The sequence below is a fragment of the Mycteria americana genome, chromosome 4 (assembly GCF_035582795.1).
Source record: "Mycteria americana isolate JAX WOST 10 ecotype Jacksonville Zoo and Gardens chromosome 4, USCA_MyAme_1.0, whole genome shotgun sequence".
Taxonomy (NCBI): Eukaryota; Metazoa; Chordata; class Aves; order Ciconiiformes; family Ciconiidae; genus Mycteria; species Mycteria americana.
The window spans coordinates 84,936,678-84,961,399 of record NC_134368.1 but is presented as its reverse complement, the minus strand read 5'-3'; the positions used below and the strand labels follow the sequence as shown (position 1 = coordinate 84,961,399).

The 24,722-nt window shown below is 39.2% G+C and overlaps 1 protein-coding gene across 1 annotated transcript in view; it reads left to right on the top strand.

Moving 5' to 3' along the window:
- The window catches only part of AFG2A (AAA ATPase AFG2A), a 232,896-nt gene that overhangs the window by 13,261 nt on the left and 194,913 nt on the right, over nucleotides 1-24,722 (top strand). Inside the window, 2 exon segments of the mRNA XM_075501145.1 lie at nucleotides 14,953-15,107; nucleotides 23,550-23,759. Of these exon segments, the coding sequence (XP_075357260.1) occupies nucleotides 14,953-15,107; nucleotides 23,550-23,759 (365 nt within the window).

Below are 24,722 nucleotides of genomic sequence, written 5' to 3'. Positions count from 1 at the left end.
CTTACTGTGGCTCCCTTCTGTATTTCATTTGCCTGCAGATGAGGAGCTTGTGACAGGGGCTAGGGGACTGTATGCACCTGGGCTGGATTGTGCAGTGGAGCTGGGAGGGCTGGAGAGCACTCCCTGAGCTGGGGGCTGGAAAGTGTCCCTTGGCCTCTGGTACAGGCATAGCCCTGGAGAATTATCCACGCATCATGCAGCCAGGGTTCAGTATGTTCCAGGGAATACTTAAACATGAGTTCACTTCTGTTTGCATTGGATGAAATATTAAAAGCACGCTCTATCAATTCTTACATTTTGCTAGAATGCGTCTACGTGGTTTAACTGTTGGACCTTACATCTACCCATGAGCAGCCTTTTAAAACAGTCTAGTCAAAATATGACTCTTCAGCTCTGCTTACGCATATTTGCTCCCTTGTAGTTCGCAAATATACGTTTGCTGTATGTGCTGGTTGCTTTTATTTCCTTTGGCACTGGGACAGCTTCCTCTGGCAGTGGCACAGCGCACGGTTAATTCTTGCATCAGTATTAACTATGAAGATGACAGAAGTTTTATTAGGGGTGATGGCACCTGGAACAGCAAGGTTTTTACTTGCCAGTTTCCAGACTTTTTAAGTGATAGCTCTCAAATGTGAATTTGTGGACTTTTGTATGGATCAAGAAGAAAGAAATATGTATGGACACAGACTATTCTTTTTGTAGCGCTCTTCTGTTGGCTTTGGTTGTGTTCTAAGCTCTGTTTTAAGTTAGCAAACATTCTTTTTAAAACAAATATATACAAGCAACAATAAAAAAGATAACCTCCCTTTTTATTTTCCTTCTTCTGTGTTTTTGGAAGCCTGTCAGTCTGCCTGGGTCACAGTCCTCGCATAGTAAATACTTAACTAATGTAATCTAAAATTTTCAGTGAAAAGTGTTGTGGTTTCAATTCCAAACATGACCCAGCCTAGGCTTTACTGTGCATGTGCATGTCGATTCTGGACACTTCATAATCCAGCTGCAAATAGGCGATATTTACCCATTTCATCAGGGCCATTTAGAAAATAAATTTTGAATGTTGTGCAAATTGAACATTACATGCTGTGTAGATCCAAAGCTTCTGGCATCTACCTGTGACTGACTGCAGGACACGCTGTTACCTGGGAGCTTTGCATCCAAAGCCAGTGCTGGGAATGAGGGAAGGAGGATGTCTCCTTTCTCTTGATCTTCTTTCCTCAAGTTTGAATCCATGCTGTTAAATTTAATTGTCGTTTCTTAACTTGGAGTGACCTCTGCTGGGGAGAATACAGTCCAGCGCCGTTAATGCTTTGCAGCCCGCATGTATTTTTCTTTTTCAAACAGTTGCAGAAAGATGATTCAATTGAAGTATTACATAAGCTGAATTTAAGTTGCTCGTGGTTAAGGAACGTTCTTAGTTGGATTCTTTTTTTCTGATTAAGCTTTTAATATCTATTTTTTATATTAAATTTTCAACACCTTGTAAAATACTACTGCTTTCACTGGAGTTAAACTTAGAAAAGACTAGCTTTTATGAGGTAATATTTCTCCTCAGCAGAGCAAGGTTATTCCATATGGCAAATTTTCCAGTGTTTTGTCTAGTCTTGTTTGTTGTTCCAAGCCATGGGCTTCTATTGCTTCACTTAAGAAACTGTGCTGTGGGCCAAGATAGCTTGCTGTCCAGGAATGCTCTCTGGTATTCAGCCTAAGTTTTCCTTGTTTAGTTTTATCCCATTATTTCTATTTACATCCTTGTATAACACGTTCAGTCTCCCTCCTTAGTGTTTACACCCTTCAGATATCTCTAGGCTGTTCCCATGTCCCCTACCTCCTCATTCATTACTGAGCCAAACTATAAATATTTAGCTCTTTTAATCTTTCCTCATAAATAAGTCCTTCCTGCCTTCTGAGAAATTATGTTGATTTTCTCTGAACTCTCTCCAGTTTGTCAATAACCTTTTGGTAATGTAGGGCTCAGAGTTGAACATAATATTTCATATATATTACAACATAAAACATGATATAAACATATAGTTAGGAGTACTGGTGCACATTTCTAAATAACCAAAATGCTTAATATCCAAACAATATCTGAGTTAAGAGTTCTTTCACAAGTTTTAAGGTTACTTCTGCCACTCTCACACATGATGTGTATGTAAGTACAGGTGAAACATGGAAACTAACTTAGAAGCAGGAATTCTGAACTCAGAAATACATGGTCGGTTTTTGGTACAAGATTATTGTCGCTTGCTAATCGTATTGCTGTAGTGGTCTTTGGGAGACTCTCGGGTCCTGGCTACCCCGTTTATATCTTTAGGTACTTCATTTGTGGCTGGAAAGCTTGAAAGTTTACAAGCTAAATATGTTTATATTCTTAATACAAATTAAATCATTTCTAAAGGACTCATCCTTGCTTATCTTTATACTTCAACTCTGTTTTTTTTAACACATCTATAATATTGTGTATATACTGCTTATATAAACCAAGGGTGTAGTAATTAACACCGTAAATGTAGTAATTGTAGGGCTATGATAGGCAAACCTTTCACTTCTGCATCTATAGTTAGGTTTCCTAAGATACTTCATTATAAAAGCTTTGATGTTTGTCTTTATATAGTTCTGAAGAACATGTATTAATGAAAAGTAAATAGCTATTGCAGAGTTAAAGATATTCCAACTGTTTTCTTGGCAGAAGTTGTTTGTTCTCCAGTGCAAGAATTGCTTAGTGGTACTTCTGGGGTCAGACAAGCAAGTTTTCTATTCTGTTCGGCAACTGCATGCATTTTCATGGAAGTCATTAAGAAGTTTTAGGAGCCTTTAATGTTCAGCTTGCATTGAATGTTTCTAGGCCCCTGTGTATATGGTGTGTACAGAATTGTGGTGTTGTGTATGCTGGAATGGGCAAGGAGAGGAAAGGTAGACAAGAAACCTGGAGAATCTGTGCAGTGTGCTCTGGACTTTTCCAAACAGGGTATTATGACCAAACACGTGTGAAATATTTATATATAGATGGATATAATAATCAGTTAAGAGTGTTTTTATTTGATCTGCTGAATTTTTAAAGTATTAGTGCATTTTTCTTCCAATACCTTCTTTACCTCTACTAAAGATACAGTTCTAGCTTCTCACAAAATGAAACCACAAAAATTTGTGACTTTATAGGATAAATGCTAGGTATCGTGAAGCTTACAGTATTGTTGCAAGAGCTGACAACAGGGTGACAGGCATCAGCTCTGTATGTGTATCTATCTCAGCCGTAATTGTTGTGCAGAGTACTTGTATCCCCCCTCACATGTTGAGCAAGTGTTATTTGTCTGTTTTACAAATAACTATGGCCATTCCAGGAAAATTAAAACTAAAACTGGTATTTCTAACACGGCAAGTATCACTAGCTTAGATGCAATGCTTTCAGAGTTAGCGCACTTCATCTCTGTTCCAGGTTACGTTATCTGTAGTGACTACATTGGAGAAACTGGGATTTGCTGTGATTCTGTACTGCCTAGCAATATGCTTGTGATTTCCACAATTAACTGCATGCTTTCGTATAGGTTAACAGCATAGCGTGGAAAACCTGCAAATACCTTGATGGGCACTGGAGCACATCCTGTGGACATCAGCTTGCAACGGGCTCCTCGTGGTAGACTCTTGAGGACTTGAGTACCCTCTGAGGGATTCACATGCACAGAATTCTTGACAAGAAAAGGGCTTGCTTACATGTGCAGCTGAGAGGGTCATATTCTTAAGACTGGGAGAGGTCTACTGTGTCCTGAATTATTTAGTAGACTACCTTTTAGTGTGAACAGCTACCTCCTGAATTGTTTTATCTCAAGCAGAGGCAGTGTCTAGAAGACAGACTCTGCCATATCCTTGCATATAATGTCAGTGTTTGTATGCCCCTGAGATCTTGTTGCTTCTGCTTTAATTAATTGGCCACACAGTCTTTTATTAATTCCCTAAAAAATTACAATGGTTTTACTTTAACAACAAAGATAAGCACTGCATTTTTTTTTCTTTGAAAAACATATGAAATGTTAATTATGTAGCAGGGACATGAATGGTATAAACTGTACTGAATGTTAGAAGATGCTTAGCAACAAAGGTTTCCAAATATAGCAATTTATTATAAACTTATCCTTCTATGGCTGCCTGTAGCATTTCAAGAGGGTGAATATAAATATAGCTTGATTTCTTCAAGAAGTGGGTTCAGTCATATTGTTTACAGAGAAAGGAAGTATTTGCTTTGTAACTCTTAGAATTTATCTTGAACATCCTTGTTCATTACACATAATTTCAGTGTGCTGATATAAAACACTTGGACTGTGATAAGATAGCATCGTGAGGAGAGGAAGAACAAATGTCTTTGTTTAAATAGTGGTCTGTCTTGCAATAACATCTATTTGGTTCCAGTGAGGATGCTGCATTGCAACCACTGAACCTTTGAGACTTCGTGAAAGAAGCCCTAATCACTTTTGGTTTGCATCAAAGTTTTTTTTTTTTAAATTGCCTGATTGTAATACAGTTAAAGGTATCGCCTTGCTTAGCCTTTAGGATTATAACGGTTCACTGGCTTGAGCTGGCTGTTACAAAAAATGTTACAGAAATAAGAAATAGAGCTACATCTTTGACCAGTACGAATCAGCATTGCTCTGCCAAATCTGTGAAGCTACTTGCATAGACATATGAGATGGTCTGTTGTCTTATGTTCATAATTTTAAGAGTCCTGTTGTTTGGAGATCTTACTGTCTATGGTATTCATTTGGCCCTTTTATTACCCCTGCGTTCTGATGAATAATACAGCTAGGATGGAGAGTCTTTATGCTGTTTAATTGATAGCTCTGTATATTGATTATATGTAGATATTAGATCTGTAAAAGTAGAAGTTCTTTACGGGGGTACTGTACTTGGCTTTTGTTAGAGCTGAGAAACTTCCTGCTATATCTTTTACGACCCAAAAAAGAGTTTCTGCAATCCACTTGCATTAAAAAGAAAAATAAAAAAAAATTAGGCAGTTGAAGGGTTGGCTCCTAGGTGTTTTGTTTTTCCCTGTAATTGATGGGGAAGTAAATTCCCCTGAAACCCAGGAATGTCTCTTTGTTAGATGTATCGGGTTTTTTTTCTTCCCAGCTTCTGCCGTTTTGGTAGCCTGGCCACCTGCAGGAAACGTGAGCTGTTTGGGCTAATGTGATTAACAGTGAGTCTCTGTGCACCCTGAGGACCAGCCTCTGACTGGTCTTTCAATTAGACAAACGCTGCGTTCAATATGTGGCTTCTCAGCCTTGTATCTCAAATCCAAGCTCTTCATTTCAGTGCAGTCACGGTCTTGATGAAATAGCCTAGTGTTAGAGCATCAAGAATATCTATCCTTTCTTTAAGCCATAAAGGTTCAGTCTGAACCTTTCCCAGCGTGATTTGGACCTGAGTTCTGCTGGGGGTGTACAACAAATGTAAATACTTTTCTTGGATTATAATCCTAAATGTAGGAATGTGGGCTGAGACACTATTGAAAGTGTAGATTTTGACAAAGGCAGTTGATGACCAAGGCAATGGGATTGTTTGTTTTGCAGGGTGTTTTTTGGTTTGTTTTCAAATTAACTGATTGCAGTTACAGATTTTAAAGGGAAAGCACTGCTTGACATGCTATAGTTACTTTATTCCCTTATGGAAAGTGACTGAAAATACCATGTCTATGTCGTTTGTTTTTTTGTTTGTTTGTTTTTGTAGCATGGAAAAAGATTGAAACTGTGCTTTTGCAAACGATCTGCTATTGCATTCTCTAACTGAATACTGGTTCCCATGGGACATTCAAAATGAGGTGGGAAAGGCCACTTGCCTTTTTATAAAAAGGTCATGTAGAAAATGTGGGGTTTTTTTGAATATTAATAACATGTAAAGTCAGATGGTCAATACAAAAAAAATGTATTCTTATGAAATTGAGAGATTTTTGCAGAAATGGCAGAACACTGGATTTTGAAATGCACTGAAAAGTCCAGACACGATACAGAAGTAAAGCTACAAATTAATTTTTGGACTGGAACAATTGAGTCTTCTGACACTGTGTTCCATCATGCTAATTTACAGTGTAAGAAGAGCAAGAAAATCCAATCCCCATCTTCAGCGTTCGTGAATTTTAAGTTAGTGCTGTGTTCTGTAATTTTAAATTTGGGTCCTTAATGCAGAAGCTGTTTTTAAACCAAAGCAATTGACCTAGTTTGCCATCTTAACAGGTTATGAACAAATGCGTTCTTGCTTGCACGCACACATTACAAAGCAATGTGGCTTTTTTGGACTCGAACTGTAACATATGCTTTTTGATTGTTTCTTAGAGCACTAACTCAGAAAAGGCTTTCGTGCAGAAGTGGCTACATCTGGATGCTGCTGAGCAGCTTGAAGGAACATACTTGAGACTGGGTGGGGTGTGTTGACGTTATTCTTGTCTGTGGGATCCCTTGCCCTCTTTCTTAGGATTTCCTCCCCCCAACATCTTGTGGGGCAAAGACAAAGTCAGAATTGGTTTTAGAATTGCTGTCTTAGACATTTAAAATGGTTCAACTACTTTCCTAAGATTCCACAAAAATTGTGTTATTTTAGCTGCATAGGGTTAGATTCTCACCCTGTTACTTTGGTTCGGTGTCATTCTGATGTGATTGCAAAATTTCTGAATCTCTTTTTTCCCTGCGTCTTTGCATACGCTGAGTGCACAGATGTTTCATTATTGCGACTGTCTTTGTATCCAGAGAGAAAAAGCCTTGCTCTGTTTGCCTCTCTGAAGTGATGCTGGTGCACATTATGTGGCTTTTTGAGGTTATTTTTTCTTATATAAAATCTTTGGCTTTTTTTTTTGTTTGTTTTGTAATGGTACTTGATTTTTGTTTTTGTATGGAGAACATTGCACTTACTGCGGTCAGGGCATGTGAACTTTTGGTTTTCATCATAACTAATGTTAAGTGTGTTTTTTATCTGAAACTGGCTTGCTGTTAATTGGACGATGGGATTGCTGACTTCATATACACAGTTGTGGGTTCAGTACTTAATACTCTGTTTAAAGCACATCCTATTCTGTCTGCTGATATTTATATAAGCGGGAAATAAAGAATATTTTCAGAAGAGTTGATCAATAACTGTCATTAATATTTTAAATTAACCTTCACGGCAGATAGACACCGTGTTCTTGCTTCTGCAGCTTGAGTGGTGCAGAAGAAACGATATTATTCATGTGTGGCAATGCATATAGAAACTTCTGCATTTGAATGGGTTGGAGGGTCAGCCCCAAAACAAGTTGTTTGGTTTGAAGGGTGAGGGGGTGCAGGACGCCAGAGTAGCCTGCATTGGTGCAGCCCTACCTGTGCAGACCGGTGGGCTGTGAAATGGCAGTCAGAACGTCATTCCTCAGCTTGCAGATCCTGAAAATTTAGCATTATGCCATTTTGCTTAAGAACAGAATAAATTTAGGGCGGATACTGTCTTAGGCTGGGTCATCGGCCGAGCTGTGGTGGGAACAGACAGTTCCGTGTGGTCCCGGTTTATTTTCTAGACCTGGGAATCAACACAACATCAGTAACCCAGCTCTAAGTCCCATTGATAGGAGTGGTGTGCTAGTCGCTATTCTGCTTATCGGATTTTGCGTCCTTCAGGGGCTTCAGCTCCCTGGATGCAAAGCCAGATGAGAGCTGTGTGCCAGGGAATGTTATTCCTGTAGCAACAGAAGAAATCCTCAGCTGTCTGTATAGCACCTCTGAATGAATGAAAATTACTTAACCAAGACTAAACTGATTTTTGAAGACACTCTGCAGTCCACTATTTTTTGAATTATCCTATAGGTTTGGGGTTTTTTTCTACAATGATCCGAACTGCTTGCTTCCCTCTCTTAACTTTAAAGGTTTTGCACATCTAAGCACTGAAAACAACTTCCTGACCTTTAATCTCTGAGAAGGGTTTGGCAAATCTGTGGACTTTCTTCTTGGTAGTACAACATGCTGTACACAAAGTCATTCATTTTAACTGATGTTTTGCTAACTGAAAGGTATTCTGCAGACTTACACACTTCCTTTGTCCTCTCCCATCGTGTCTTTTCTAATTTTCCACCTCCTGCCAGCTGAAGTAGGATAACCATGTTCACTGTTATTGCTGACCCGCACACAAGCAGCGCAGTGTTTTTCGCCTACTAACAGAGTTCATGTTCACTGCAGCCCTCCAGTAGCCTGGCATTAAATTATCGCAGGTGATTCAGACTTGGTTCCTTGTGATGCAGAAAGTTATTCTATTTCCTGGTTCTGGAGCAGGCTCCAGTTATGAATTGGAATTATGTGTTTGGACTAAAACTATTTTTTCTCCAAGATACAAGCATACTTTTTGGCAAATTGCTTGTTTGAAAGGCATATTACATTTTAAGAAACGTTTAGTAACTTTTTTAACTTTGGAAAGGCAATAGTTTTTCATTTTGTTCTCTGTTCCGTTTTTTCATGACGTGTCTGATACTCATTTATGCCACTTTGTCTTGTTTTAGGCAGAATTTCATTTGACACAGTTGTGTTTCTAGATTCAGATATCTTTTGAATTTTGGCTAACACTCCTCTCCCTAGTTCTCTTCAAGTTTTGTTTAATCAGTTGGCTTGCTCTTACATTCTTTGAGTGACCATAGTGCGGGAACATCTAGAGCTCAAGTACAGTGTCATCTGTGTGAAGCAATTGGTATGCATTTTTTTTCCTTCCAGCTTTCGTGCTGAGTCTGGTTTCAAATGTAACTTGAACAGCAATGGTAATAGACTCGTTTCAAATACATTTGAGGTGCAATTCTTCCCGTGCTAAAAATCTGTAGGAGTTTTGTTCCCCTCAGAGTACATGGGGAGGGACTGACCGTGTTAACGATTTGTCTCACTCCATCTTGCTCTGCTGGCTTTAGAAAGATCTGAACTAACCCGTTTAGAGTAGATGTTCATCTTCAGATTGCAAAGTTGCAAGCGTTCTTAGTATCTGAGTAAAAAATGTTGTTTTCCATAGCTGTGATTTTTTTTTCTGAATAAGCTAGCATCAGCTGTACTTCAGACAAGCTATTTGTGTAGAAATGGTACTGTAGGAGAAAAGTTCAATGTTTTCTGACTCCCTCTCTGGCTCCAGGTAAAAGGTTTTCCTGGAATATATAATGGCAAGCTTAGGATCTGAAAGCAGTCTCAGTTCTTTTGTTTAATTGATAAAAGATCATAAAAGATCCTCTGGTGAAATGTAGCTTAATTTGTATGTCAGTGTTAGTTCTGCAGGAGTAAAATCAGTTAGCAGTAGGCATTTGTATGTAGAATGAATAGTTACTATTGGGGGACAGAGCTTAAATATTTTCAGGCAAAGTTTTCATAGGTCTCCTAACTTTAACTTTTAGCTGTATTCTGACTTGACAACTTTCCTAATTTCAATTAGACCGGCATTTAGCCACTAACTGTTGCTTCCTGTCTTTCTGCCTTTGCTATTCTGGTAGCCTGGCAGTCCTTATTTTTCTTCTAACACGCGTATGACTAACCTTAGCTGAGGTACAATTACGTATGAGAGCAGGCTAGGAACAGGCAGTCTGGTATTCCTTATTTCCCTCCATTGTCATTGTCTTAGGATAAATGATGTGTGTGTACCTGATCTGTGAATAAACTGTTTCCTGTATGAAAGAAGTTTTGAAAATACAGTTCCTCCTTCCTTCCTTTCCCTCCCCTGTCATACCTCTCAGCAACTTTCAGTCAGCTCCATAGACATGTTCCAGCAAATGCCGGAGCTCTTCACGAAGGACTATAAATCGTGTACATAATCCCTACAGTAGATTAGTGCTCAGGTTAGCCAAGTGAATTTGCAATGTTATGGTTACAAGGGATTTAAGGGCATTATCCTTCCTGTGCAAACAGTATATGAAAGTTCTTCAGGGATTTTCCCATATAGCGCTGGCAGCTAAAGACAGATTGCAGAATATGGTTTCAAGAGCAAAAGTAAGGGTTTCTGCTTCCTGAACATTTTTCTAAATAGGTATGTGTTTTATGTACAGATTAAATAAAAAAGAAGTAAGTTAAATATATTTATAGGAGTCTGGTCCATGGATATTTTTTTTTATTCATTGGTAACCTTGTTGATGTGTTTGATTCCATACTTATATACATTGGGGGGGGGACGACAAACCAAAATCAACCAAACAAAACAAAAAACTCAAACCACACCAAAATGCCCTCCAGATTATAGAAGTTTCTTAGGATGCAAATGGAAGAAGGAATCTGAATTTTTCAGCTATTGTGAATAGTGGTTCCTGCCCCCATGTCAGAAGAAAGCTTGCCAGTGGTCCACAGACATCAGGTGCTTGCCTGGTGCCGTTGTTCCATTATTTTATCTGGGGAGTAAAGGGAAAAAGAGCCTTTGCCTAGACACATCCCTGCTCTCCCTCAGTGCTCATGGCAGCTGCTCTTGTCACTACCTAGTGCTGTCTCACCGTGGTGGGTAGGAGAGCTCGTGTGCTGGGTCTGCGCAGCATGAAAGATTGACTGAAGAGGTGAGGATGTGTCTGTGGGACATTCTCTATGGAGCAGTGGTCCTTACCAGGTGATGGCAAGGCTTCTGTCTGCTAGGCAAACAGGCTTTATCTGTGTTACTATGTATTTACGCATAACTGCAAACAACATGTGTACATGTTCTCTATTTTTTTTCTTGGATTTGACAATCCAATATCCTGATGTAATGAAGTGCTATAAACTCCCTTTGTTTATGAGGCTATGATATGTTCAAGAATACATGTGATTTGTAGTACATGATACTTGAAGTTCTATAAAAGATTTCCTAGTATAATTTTGGGATTGTTGTCATGAAGGAGAAAGCCATGCTGATTAAAAATTGTTAAATATAAAGCAGAAGAGCTCTTTATCTCAAATGTATTAAACACTAGAATAACTTTTGTACCCATTGCCTGTGAAGTCAGGTATGCTCCTCTTACGGTTTCTAAAGTTCAAAATTGATTGTGTTATATGAAATGCTTTTTCTATGCATAAAGCTGTTAAATTTTGAAGCATAGTATGTAAAGATCTAGAAATAGAGGAAGATGCCCCATCCAGTGCCATTAGGAAGCTGAAATCTTTCCATACACTGTTGAGCATTCCACTTCCAGCCATGCAGAAGAGTATCATGTGGGATCTGACAGCTGTCACAGGGAGAAATGGTATGTCTTGTGGGTTTGGCCGTAATAATTTGGGAGGGAAATGCCAGATTAGCAGGGAAAGAAGAAATATTTCCTTTTGTAAACAATCTTACAAGAAGATTACAATTTCTTTGAAGCTACTTACAAATTCTGGTACTAGGATTCTGGTATTAGGATTCTGGTAGAGTAAGTCCAGACAAGATGGATTTGTGGAAGCAGTAGCTGATGGGCAGTGAAAGATGCATGATTAACAATTTTGTTTTGTTCAGTTAATTTCCTCGTGTATATTCTGTTTTTGAAACCTAAAGTATATATGTTTGTCATTTTGAGTGGATGCTTTCTATTATTTACAGTAGTGTATAATTACACACAGACTCTGACAAATATAGCAGTGTCGTAGCATCTATTTTTAGGCTCAGATATTTGTGATTATGATCTAATGTGCCAATACTTAGCCAAGCTATGAGCAAGAAAATCTTACAGGGAAACAATGCTATCGACCTCATGCATAGCCTGGTACCAAAGAAGGATCATCTGTACCAGCACAGGGCGTTCTGCTGTTTTTTTCCCCTCTGTCCACTTAGTTTCCTCTGTTCTAGACAGACAGGATGAGTTGGTGAGGTAGAGCACACAGTTGCTGGACTGGAACAAATTGTTTATTTTCCATTGTTTGTAATCATGCATGACTTATTATGCTTGTTTCTTTTAATTTTTTTTTAACTGGGATTTTCCATTTATACTCCACTGAGAATCAGTGTTGTTCACTATTGCAAAGGCCACCTTCCGAGTTAAGTTTCTGCTCTGCATAGGGTAGTCCTAGGGACCAGTCATGCATCCCTTTACTAGAAACAGGTAGCCCATGCCTGTGTAAACAGTCCCAGCAACCATACGGCAGGCTAACTACGTCTGCATCCTTCCTCCCCTTCCTGCTGGAATAAAACAGTGAAAACCTACTCGCCCCTCTGAGCCTCAGTCGCTGCCAAAAGGCTATTGATATTCATTAATCCTTAAGAATGAAGTAGCATCTGAAAAGGAGCAAGCAAGGCTGAAACAAATGCTGTGCTCAGAGTCGGGTGACAGCAATGCTGTATACTCAAACCGAAACATTCCCATGCTAAAGATACCCAACAGCTAAGCTGAGATGCTCGATGTTTTCTGAGGTACTATGTCTGAATCTTCAGTTTATCTGCGTTATAACTTCTGTAGTGATAAACTTGGGTTTGCTGTAGCGTTTCACCTCCTTTGCCCTCTGCGTTGCTTTTAGCAGCATGTTTTGCGCCCTACCCTACATTTCCTTACATTAAATACATCTTTCAGTGTCTCGAGACAAGGATGTGTTTTTCTGCCTCCGGCAAGCCACTGGCTATATCCTTCTCCTGTTAATAAGACTTCCCCCCCACCTCTGGTTAGAGGTCAATCTGAAGTGCAGGAAAGAATCATTATGATAACAGGAGGAAACAGGAAGAATCATGCTTTCTTTTTCAATCTGTTTTTTATTATTGTTTTAATGTAAAACATTGTTTCAATTAAATGCTGACCTGTGCAGTGGTGTGTGCGTGCACATACTGAAATGAATTCAGGCTTTGTTTGGAAAGCTGTGACCTCTTTATTCCTGTTCTGGATCAAGGCTGTTGCATTTCAAACTCACTGCTGAGGACTGAAATTTCACTCGTACTCCTAGTAGCACTGGCAGTAACAATCCTTAAGAGCGGTATTCTCATTGGGCATTTATATGTGCTGTTCTCTCTCAATTTTTAAAATAAACTTGTTTGTTGTTAAGAATTCCTCATGTCATGAAAAACAGATAACCATTACATGATTAAAATGCATCAAAGGGGCAGTGGGGCTAAACTGGTACCTGATGGAGCAGGTATGTACAGAAATAAGGAGCAGAGATCTTTATTGGTTACTTGCTTTCTCTGTGACTTAATTTCATGCTATGTTATTTATTCTTTCATTTTTTTGAAGTGAGAGTGCCATGTGAATTGACTGCACCAAAAAGAAAACGTAGGACTCAACCCCAATACCTGCTCCCACCCCCGAAAGTGTTAGCTACAATGACACTAGAATAAGATGTTGAGTTTGTTATTTGCTTGGATGTAAATTTTAAATCTGGGGGGGTGAATCTATGTTGTCTTGCTTAAGTTTTTTGTTCACTTAAAATGAACTGTTTCAGAGGAAGGAAGAAGGGGGGAGGAGTAACATGAAAATTGTCTGGGTTGTTAAAATGAGTCAGTTATATTTTATACTTGTCCTCTGGTGACCAGATTTTCATTTTTCTCCTTGGCCTCATGGAATGTTTTTATTTATATATCTTATTAGTTCTGGATGTTCTGCGCAAGGGGAAACCTGAATTACAAACTTTTTTTTTTTTCATTATTGTATTAAGAGCCTGGGTATTGAATGCAGGTGCTCAGACTCTGCCATAATTGGCAGTTTATGGAGAGACACCAGCTGTACTGCTTCACAGGGGAGATATTATATCTCTTCACACGTTGTATATATTGTAGGAAATGCAGAATTCCTGTCATTGTCAGAAACTTTGCATGTCTGCATCTACCAGTGCCTCTGTAGAAAAAAGACAACAATCCGCTGAAAGTTAAAACCATGTCTATTTTCAGAAACAGCTTATCCCTTTTATTGTCCTTTCATGTAGCGCTAATTGATGTTTTGTTTGGTTAAATATAGAAAAGATTTAACAAATGTTTGTCTTTTTATGGTCATGCAAGGCAAACTGGTGTACTAACTGCCTCATATTTTTTTTGTAACCCATGACAGGTTATATTGCATATCTGCATGTGTGTGGATGTGTGTATACAAGATTATACTCATCATGTAATAATATACTAAATCACATATTTAACAGTTTCCGTTCACAGAACAGGGTTGGAAGTAGAAGCAATAGAACTCCAAATTATATTAGACCTTAAAATGCATAATTATACAGTGCGAAAACCATGATGCTTCTGGGCATCTTACCCAACAGGGGCCATAGTTGCTCTCTGAGGAATGCCTGGGAGCTGCAGACGGTACCAGTTGGTCCTGCCCAAGGAGTATTGATATATTGATGTGCAAGTAGGTGGGACTTGTGTGGCTTTTGAAGGACTGAATTATAGGGGGAAGCTAGGAATTAGTATTGAGATTTATAGGTATTGTATGTGAGTGATTTGGCCAAACAAAGGAGAAGGTCAAAGCTATGCCTGCATTTGAAAAGTGTGATTGCTGAAGGGAACAAAGAGCTATTGAGTGTTGCAGGACTGTTTGTTGCATATCAAGAAAAATATAGGTATCTGGCATCTTACTAGATAGCAAAATAGGGTTCCTATGAAAGTAAAAGAAATCTCATCGATTTGTTTTTAAGAGCAGCTTGGAAAACACAGTCCTAATAAGCAGAGGAATGGACAAGGTTGCAGATGTCTTATGTGAGCTGATTTAATGTTTGCCTTGAATATTCATTATCCCTCTTCCTCTGTGGTTTAGAAATGTGTTCAGATCGATGTATGGACATTTGGAGGTTTTGCCCTGTTAGCTTTATCTATGGGAATGCAGGGGCAAGGCTGTTTCATTCTGTCTTTTGGAACAGATTTAGTTTATATTCTGTCTGTGGTCATTAAATCCCCTTTTTCTTGCTCTCTCATCAGAATTGTCTTGCATATTCTTTGACCTAGTTAAGGCCTGGCATTGAGACTTTCTTTTGAACATCATTTCCTTTCCAGTGCTGCTGTGTGTTTTGTGTGTTGTACATTTTATGCTTGTGAGAACCAGGAGGAAGTCTACCTATTGCCATGTTTTTTTGTTTTTAATAGGTTTGCACGCATTGCGGAGAGCACTGGGGAAAAGACCTAACCTACTAGACAACGAGGTGGCTGGGTCAGTGATGATTGCTTTCAATGACTTCCTGCAGGGGATGAATGATGTCAGGCCCAGCGCCATGAGGGAGGTGGCAGTTGATGTGCCAAAAGTAAGTTATTTTTTGCAATACACTAGCAACATTGTGAGAGCCATGTTAAGAGTTGCAGTTAGGCGTTGAAATGCCCTATCAAAAAGAGGAATTTTGTGAAGTGGAAGCCTCAAGTTTCCAATAAATGTTGTGCATCATCTTTTTGTTTGCATATTTGTTTGTTTAATTATAATTTTGAAGACCCATTTACAGAAGCTTAAGTTCCTAATGCTTTAGGAAGAGTTGGTACTGCAGGAGCATATCTTCTGATCTGTAGTTTTACATGCTGAGTGGGTTAATGGAGTAAAAATCTTAAGATGTCTGCTCAAAGCAGATCCTGCATAGACTTGAAAGCTGGAGCCTTTTGTAAAGCAGATGCAAACTTAAGCAGAAACCAACTGTTGGCATTTGTAACGAAAGTGTATTGAAACAAAGCTGTGAAGAGATTGATTGCTGTGATTTTATGTAAAGCAGTTGACTAATTCTACATGCAGTTCATGCTGCTGTGACCTGAATGTCTTCAGTGGCATTACACGGTTTTAACTGAGGGCAGAATTAGATTCTGTAGGTAGGTTATCGCTGCCAAGCGGTTACCTGTTAGGGGCTGTCATTATATGAACAGTTCTTTTGGTGGTGCCAGGTTCATCTTTACCTTGCTCACTGCCCTCTCAGTTATGTATCATAGTAGTTCAGTAGCAGACACAACATAAGTTGGGCTGGGGAACTGATCTGGTTTAAGAAGACTCTGATCTGGCTTAAGAAGATTCAGCAGAAAAAAATATTGTATTTAATCTTACTAAACGTTGGCTCTGTGAGCCGTTGTGCTGGTGTTTCTCAGCAGCTCCCCAGACCCTAGAAGAAAACATTTATGTCTCATTGCATGAAGATGAGTCATCTGGGAATTAGATTGCACAACTGTAGACCCTTAATCCCAAACTATAGGAATGGGAAATAAAATCTGGGAACAGGATGCTGCGCGCAGCCAGCTCGGATATCACGCTTGGCTTGTTAAGAGTCCACGCTGTGCAGTGAAGTGCTGGGTGGAAATGCCTGGGCTGGCCCCAGACAGCTTTTCCTGGAAATGATGTAGTGGCATCAATATCCACAAGGGCTAATTAGTTCTGCTGAGAAGCAGAGTTACTAATTCTCGTGTTGCTTATTGTGCTACTGGCTCTTAGGCTCACGTCATTAGCACTGTGCTGTGCCTTTTAGACATAGCAGCCCATTTGGAGCCAGATGGAGTGCTGCTAAACAGCACAATAAAGACAGATAGAAGCAAGGTCTCGAGGTAGTGCAGGAAATCTGTTCTGAATCCAGGTAAACCTACTACTCAGGCTCCTGTTGTCCACTAAACCATCCTGCCAGTGGCTTCCTTGATTGTCACTTGTTTTTATTTGTTAAACACCAGCTGAGTCACTGGAATACTACTGAAATTCATTCCTTTATTGAAGGGAAGATAACAATATAGTGCAGATTCCTTTCGTGCTGACACGACCTGCATTTTTACAAAATAATGCATATTCTGTGGAGATGTAGGGTAAATTTCAGGCCATCTGCTTGGTGCCTGGGCTGAGTTTGAAGTGGAATCTGAAGTACCGGATGTGACAGATTTTGTGTCCTCCCGCATCACTTACCAAAGGAAGTGCTGGAATTCAGTTTAACCATTCTTTTGGGCTGCAGAGCTACCCGCTTACCAAAACAAAGGTACCTGTGCATGCTCAGAAGCAGTCTGAATATCTGGAAATACTGACACAGCTGTCCATGAAAGTCCCAGTAGTGTAAATCCAGCATTGTAATACCACCCCCCCACCCCCCCTCAAGGCTAATTACTCTGTTACCATTTGTATTTGAGGTGGGGAAGTACCCTAAGTTGAAGGAACTTGGTTATGGCCAGGATGGCAGTGCAGGGGAAGTAAGCAACAGGAATCCAAACTGCAGCCCCTGGTTAGGGCTGCTTGGTGAGGGCTTGGGATGTGATGCAGGAACACTTGCAAACATCTGAAAGTCATTCATGTACTTTAGCATAGTGTAGCTATTTAAAAAAGTGTGACCACTGTGGTTTACAGACATGCACAAGGAAAAAAATTTAAAAAAATCTATTTATCGTTGTTATTAAACTTAGGTTAGTGTAATTTGCTCTTTATTAGCAAATAAGTATGTCTTATTCTCACCTGATTGTTAGTGTCCGAGTGCCAGTCACTTAGCGTTTAATGTACTGTTACCCAGAGAATTTACATGGTTGATTTGTTGTTTGGAACACAGATTGTAGCAGAAAACATAATGCAGCTTCTAATTCCTTGGATACGTTTTGTTTTTGGGTTTTTTTGTTTGTTTGTTTTTTTAAAGAAGAGTATGCAACATTTTATGTTGCATGCTTCTAGTAATCTCATTTTACAGACTAATTTTTGCTTCTCTGATTAAAGTTGTGTATTTAACTGCTCTGGTTGAAGCTGTGTATTTGATTGCGTTAACATTGGCAATTAATTGGATGCTGAAGTACTTGGTTTCAGTAGAAACCAGGTATCTAAGAAGCCAAATGAATGCAACTGCAGAGCCCTTAATTAGTTGCATCATCTTGCATCAATGATGCTGTGTCCTAGAATGCTTTGTTGTTTAATATTGTTATGCTTGAATGTCTACTCCTGCAACACCTGTGGGGAAACCTTAAAATTACTTGCTTGCCACAGAACTGATGCTAACAGTCCTAATTTCTAGAATAATTTCTTCTTCTTTACAAATTTACCCCTTTTCAATACAGTGCTTTCAGTCCATGGACTTGGGCCACTTACCCATTCAACACTTTACTTAGTTGGCTGTTGGCCAGGGTGTACTGTGATATGTTACTTCTGTGCTCTGCAGTAATTTATACCAACAGAAACTGCCTTACACCTTTTGTTGCATTCTTACCAAAATGTAAAAATTACAGCTGGGTGTGCGGGAAATGAAAAAGAAAGCATGAACCAGATAGGAGTCCAGCTTTCTTCAAGGGATGTAAAAATGTTGTGTTTTGGTTTTGTTTTTCCTGGCTAATGTATCTTTGTGCATAGTATTTTGTGAAATCATCCTGTACTGATTAATCTCCAGATACTTTCTGTCTGTGAGGGTAGGTTTTTCTTCCCCTGCTCTCTTTGCCCCAGAAGCTATCCAGTTAGACAGTTAATTGTGTGGGTAAATTTGTTAGAAAATCAGGGGTTACATTCCTTCTTGTTTTGAAGTCTGACCTTAACACTGTTTATCATCTAAAAAATCCTTGCTAAAAATAACTTCAAACACTAAATAAATGATCAGCTATGAGATTTTTTTCCAAAGACAAGACAGAGTCTGAGATACATTAATAATATACACTTTTTTGCTGTTTATTGCAGATATATTATTCACTTGGCAGCGCCCTTGGTGTGGATGGAACTTTTGGGCTATGCAGTTAGTTACAAGTAAAACCATTGATGTCCATGCTGAATTAAACTGAGGCTTTTGTGATTTTTAACTTTCTGTTTTTCAGATGGTGGTGGGTTTTTTGGTTTTTTTTTTTGTTTTGCAGTAACCACTTGAATGGTTGAACCACTTGCACTTGAATGAGAAGAGTTCAAAGTAACTTCTAAATAAAGCCACAAGTAAATGAATTTTGTTGAAGTGCTCCTTCCCTTATAGTCATGACACCACCTTTGCCATTTATGGGCTGTTGGTTTTTCTTAAGCTTGTATCACCTCTGATACTGAATGAAAATAATTACTTGTTGTATCATGAGCTCCAGATTGTTTCATCAACACAGAGGTTGTTCTCTGAAATCTGTGGAACTTTGAGTAGGCTGTAAAGAAAGCTTAGTTTTCAAATCAGTCTTTTAGGTCCTAGAATTGAGTACTAGTTGCTTGGCTGTTTAGAAGGCTACTAGGCTAAATTGCTCTGTTGCAGTCTTTTGTCTTATTTAAAACCTGGAAAAACCTCTTGCTATACGCATACCTGGGGTAGCAGCTAAAGAACAAGGAGATACATTAGAAGTGACTTGTTTGGGTGACCTCAGGCAAGTCGTTTTACTTCTTGGTGTCTGAGGATATTTGATAACCTTTATAGAATGTTTTACAGTCTGCTTCTGAAGAGTGCTCTGTGACAAGCTAGTTATTAGGGTTTTTGCCATTAAGCTCTTGAGCTCTTTTCTTATTCCAAGCATATTCAAAATTACTGGTGGGGAAAACAGCCAAAATGAAGTGAGTTTGGGGTGGTAGAGAGAAAGCGAGGTTGTGTGCAGGAGGAGCTGTTGGACGTGGAGGTGCTGCCACACTATTTTTTTTTTTGTGTTCCTCATTTTTGCATTCCTTTGTTCTTCCACTTGTGTCCAGATTGCTGTGCGTGTTGGCTGTGACCAAGGCAAATGCAAAATACTTGCCTGCCAGGTTCCACGTAGCATCTTGTTTTCTGTTTTTACAGAACCTTTCTTGAACTTTGCTATGTGTTACAACCTTTTTAGAGGGCTGCTTTTTCTGCAGCAGGGATTTAGGAGAGAGGGGATGCACGTTATAAATCAGGAAGTTAATACTTCAGTTCTTTGGAGAGTTGCACTCTAGTTGCCATTCCTCCCTCTCCTATGGGTCTTTCTGAAATTTTTGTAGAGTGCTATGGGTTTTGCTTGCCTGTTTTACTCCCTTTACTGTAATTCAACACTCAGATTTGTGTCTTTGCAGCCAAAAGGTTCTGGATGAGACATCCTTTGCATGTCTGCTTTCTTTCTTTATTGCTGCTGCTTAACAACCTCTGGGGAGTTGCTGCTCTGCATTGTATTCTGAGCTCTGTTGACCTGGGGAGAGCTAAAGATTACGGCAGCAATGAAATCTTGGTGTCTTACATGCTGTAGCAGAGCACTATCTTTGCATGTGTAAGCTCAGCCCCAAGGCTAGTCTTTAAAACCATTTCCGCAGTGACAGAATATCACACTTCATTGCTTATGTTGCAAGACCTTTCCTTTGAGTTCGTGTGCAGGTAGAAGAAGTGTAGCTAGCTGTCCGAATGTGGGTACTAGAATTTGTGTTAATTGCAGCCTGGAAGTTACTGAGGATTTGTGTGCAAAAACAATCCACCTAGTTCTTCCAAGCTTATATGAATCTAAAAGAATTCTTAGTTTTGAGTGTTTTATTGTTGGTGGACTGGTGTGTGTGTCGTCGTCCCGTCCTGTCCCGTGTGTCCGTGTCCCCCCCCCCCCCCCCCCCCCCATCGCTATCTTTTTGAAATGGGGGGGAAATTCTGTTTAGGACTTGACCAGAATGTGTCGGTAGTGTTTTATTAGCTATTTTTGCTTTTAATACCATTGCTCCTTGAATTCCACACCTTCTATTATAATTCTAAATAAGTTAACTGAATTTTTGACCAGTTAATTATTTTCCTTTTTAACTCGTGATGGGCAAGCTCACGTTTAGTGGCCCTGTTTGTATGTCCTGACCCAGTTGTCTCCCTTTCCTCCCCTTCCTGATTTTAAATGTAAGCAAAATCAGAATAAATCTCCAGATTACTGAAAACAACCTTCATGTAAGGTGGCCCTTCTTCACCTTTTCTGTACAATTCTGTCGCTTGTGTTGATGTTAAATGACATGTAGTGGGTCTGAAAAATATTTGAATAATGCCTCAGAAGACATAATGCCTCAGAAGACTTGTGCAATAGTCTGAATATTTGCAAGATGGTAAAAATAACATTTAGGTGTTTTCTCCTTGGCTTTTTGTATGTGTGCAAAGTACCGCTAATAGATTTTCCTTTCTGTTGCTGAAAGTTATAGGGAATTCCTGATGGCTTAATTCATTTTAAGAAGCTCTTGTTCATGTTTGTCAAAATCTTTGTCTAGCTAGAAAGACATGATGATAGGAATGACTAGTCCATGCTTTACCAGATATGTGTAAGGATTGATACTGAAAAATGAGAACAAGCTTATGTTATATGTCTTCTTCCCTAAGAAAAAGTTGTTTAAAATGCCAAGATTTAGTTCTGTGCAGTTTACAGAGCTGCTAGGTAGAATTAAGGGTTGTAGAGATAGGTAATATGTATTTTTTTAAATGAAATTTAAAACACTGACACTGTTTCAGATCTGACGCAGAAACACCAGCTTTTAGAATAAGGGAAGATTGGCATTAACTGTCTTGAGTTTAATTATGTTACTCAGCCATGAAATTTGAGTGAAAAGGAGTGGTTTGCATGGGTGGAACAGTTGCAAGATGCAAGTGAGGTATCTGACACACGTCTTCACTTTTTATAAACTTGTATGTTTGCTTCATTGTAATTAAAAATCTGCATGTGGATTTCTGTCTCTTATTGTGAAAAGTCAGGTGGGAAGAGAGGATCCTTCTCACCGTTAAGCACTTAACTGAGGTGCCTAAACTGGACATCTCCTTGCCATATGTTCCCTCTAAAGGAAAGACAGAGAAACTGGGTTTAAGACCACCTGTCTGACTTCTGAGAGAGTTTGTACCGTAGCTGAATTGCTCTGTGAAGTCTCTCTCTCTCTCAACTATGTTGGTAGCCCAAGATACCCAGCTCAAAGTCAGGTGGTAGGAATTCATGCTCGTTTCCCTCTTCCTTTCCACAGTGTTGTGGAGTTTCTCCCTTTACTGTTTTTGTTGAATTCATACAAGCACTTTCATTTCAAGATTACAGACTTGTGCACAGCCTGTTTTCATGTTTGCTACCATTCCTTTAATCCATTTTGTGCAGTTAGTCCTGCTTGTAGCACGAAGCAGCACTTCAGAAGGGAATATTGGCAGGTTGCAAAAGTTGGCTTGCAAGTTACTAGAAGTGGCATGCTGCTTTGGTAATGCCCCTACTAAAATCCTTTCCTCCCCTGCTACTGGGATACTCTGCTGTGTCTGATTCAGTCTTCACTTCGCTCTGACCTTTACTGAATTTGCTTTCTTCTCTGTTTTCCTTTTTTTCTTTTTTTCCATAAGGGAATCCTGCCTTTGGCACATCCCTCTGCCCTCACATCCTTCTTAGTAGGCAGTATTTCATACATCTTCAGGCTTATAAAGTAATTATTTAAGAACCAGAAGCTGCTGGTCACTAAGAAAGAGAGTGTGGGTTTTTTTTCTAGAATTCCTGTAACATATTCCTGGTGTGAGAGAGATGATGTTCTGCAGGCAGCAGATAGGCAGCTCTCCACCTTCCAGTTAGCATTTAAACTCAGAATATTTCTGAGGGGTTGACCCATGCATATTGATCTTTGCTCTCTGCTGTCTTTGTAATTTTCTTCCTGTCAAAGATGGACAATCGAGGAGAAGTTTTATTTGGTTTGCAGTTTGCTTGGACTTACACAAAAGTGCTTGCACCACATCCAAGTGCTCTTTTTCTTGACTGAATTGGCTCTTTCAGGGACTTTCTACTTTTAGTTTCCGCCTGTGGACTGGTATCAGGAAAATAGCAATAGGAACAAGCCAGGAGTGGCACCAGTTTTCATGTCAGGAGAAAGGCGATACGTTGCCTCTTAGTAATACTCCGCTTGCCTTTCAAATGTAGCTGACTTTCCAGAGCTGAAGGGTGATTTATGTCTAGTAAACTTTTGGAAGAGTGTTTTAAGGCAGAAGATCATTTTATATAGGTGTGTCTTGACATGTTTAATATTTGAAGTGGACGGGAATGGATGGTGACAGGATGAAGAACAGGCCGGGGGATGTGGGGAACAGTCTCAGGCTTGCTGACAGCGATGCGGTGAGAGGTGTAGCAGGTTTTAGACCCATCTTCTGTTTTGGGTAGGATGTATTAGTTCTGTCCGAATGTATGCCTGACAAGCTTGTCTTGTGTCTTCAGCAGAGCAGATTTAACTGCAGTTTGGTCTGAGTGTTGCTTTTTTGTGCGTGGCTTTTCATTTTCTGTGGATACTTGTCTGTTTGGAGGATTGTTTGTTTTTAAGCTTCTAGTCAAATCTCCAGTGCCCAAGTCCTGTATGGGAGTGATAGTGTTGGCAAGTGGAGGAACCCCCAAAACTTATAATACTTGGTCCTGTTCAGTTTAGTGGGATTATACAGCTGGGATCAGGGCCTTACTCTGCAGCTATAAATAAAACCAGCTTGAGCTCATACAGTCCTTTCCTTCAGGGAAGACATCAAAGTAATTTACAAATTCCACATCAGCATCACATTAAAAAACAAGAGAACTGAGTTGTGACTTTGCTAGTGATCATGCAAAGCGTTGCTGCCTGTATGATCATGCTGTCATTTTATTGTTATTGTTCTACATTTTGTTATTGACCTTTGAAGTAGATAACAACATATTTTACCTACATCCACCAGCATAAAGTGAGTGCAATCCCATTTACTTTGTGTGACTTTATTAATAATCGCTTCTTGTTTAAAAAAGGCTTTTTGAAGAAGTGACGCATTAAAAACAACTTCATGAAATAACCAGTATGCATTCTACAGAGCATTTTTGTTTTCTTTTCTTTTTTAATAGTTTTGCTCCATTGTCTGAATTCAGCAAAATGGTCTGCTTTGCAGGTATCTTGGTCAGACATAGGAGGACTAGAAGACGTCAAGCTGAAATTGAAGCAGGCAGTTGAATGGCCTCTCAAACATCCTGACTCCTTCATCCGAATGGGGATTCAGCCTCCAAAAGGTGTGCTGCTTTACGGACCTCCTGGGTGCTCAAAAACAATGATAGCAAAAGCTTTGGCTCATGAAAGTGGTCTCAACTTCTTGGCAGTGAAGGTAGGCCATTTAGTCCTACATTTTCTTAATTCCTGCATAACAATTGATAGTTTACCAATTTCCATTGCTAGAATCCAGTGGCTCTTAGTGTTTCTGGCTGTTATATATACTACAGCAAACACCTTGTAAATATCAAGTAAGGTTTGTATTTTCTTATGAAAAGGACTAGTGCTTTCTTGTATGCTTTTAAAAAATTTATTATTTTATCACAGCACAGAAATTATATGTTGGATGGGTGGGTAAGCTGTGTAGTGACGTCTTAATTATTGGCATTATTTAAAATCTTTTTAAAAATGGAAACAATGAAATTCTTAAAGCAGTATAAATGAAACACAACTCTGGATAGTGGGTAGCTCTTCTTACTGTAATAATTACTTGCATGAAAATATTATCATCTCATCTCTTACATTCCTTTTCATTACCCAAGAAAGTCACTTTCTTTATCTTGCTGTTCATGTTTCGTTACAGATTTTTCTTACCTTATTTGCCTTTTTTCAGGGGAAGTAGTTCTACTTCATCAGTTTTTAGGAAGTTTGCAAAATCAGTTATATCTGGAGTACTCTTGGATAAGTGAGATTCTCTCAGCATTCAGAAACACTTAAGTATAGAAAAATTTTGGATTTCATTGCCTATGAATCAGTGTAATTGATTACTGTGGGTTGTATGGAAAATGCATGAATGGAAGTTATTTAATAATAATACTGAGCTTCAACGCATAGGAAGAAAAAAAGATAGCAGAGTGATTCCACATGGGGTAGTCTTGCAGCTGTGTCAGAATCTTAATGAAGTGCAAGAAAAAACATTTGTTTAAGTATTTTAAAAGTATCTCCTTCTCAGCAGTAAGATCACGTACTCTTGTCTGTTGACCATCCCTTTACTCACAAAGCTTTCTGTGTTGTTAGTTTCTACACAGCTTCCTCCTCTGCCTATCCTTTCAGACACACTGTAACTGTAGCTCTGGAT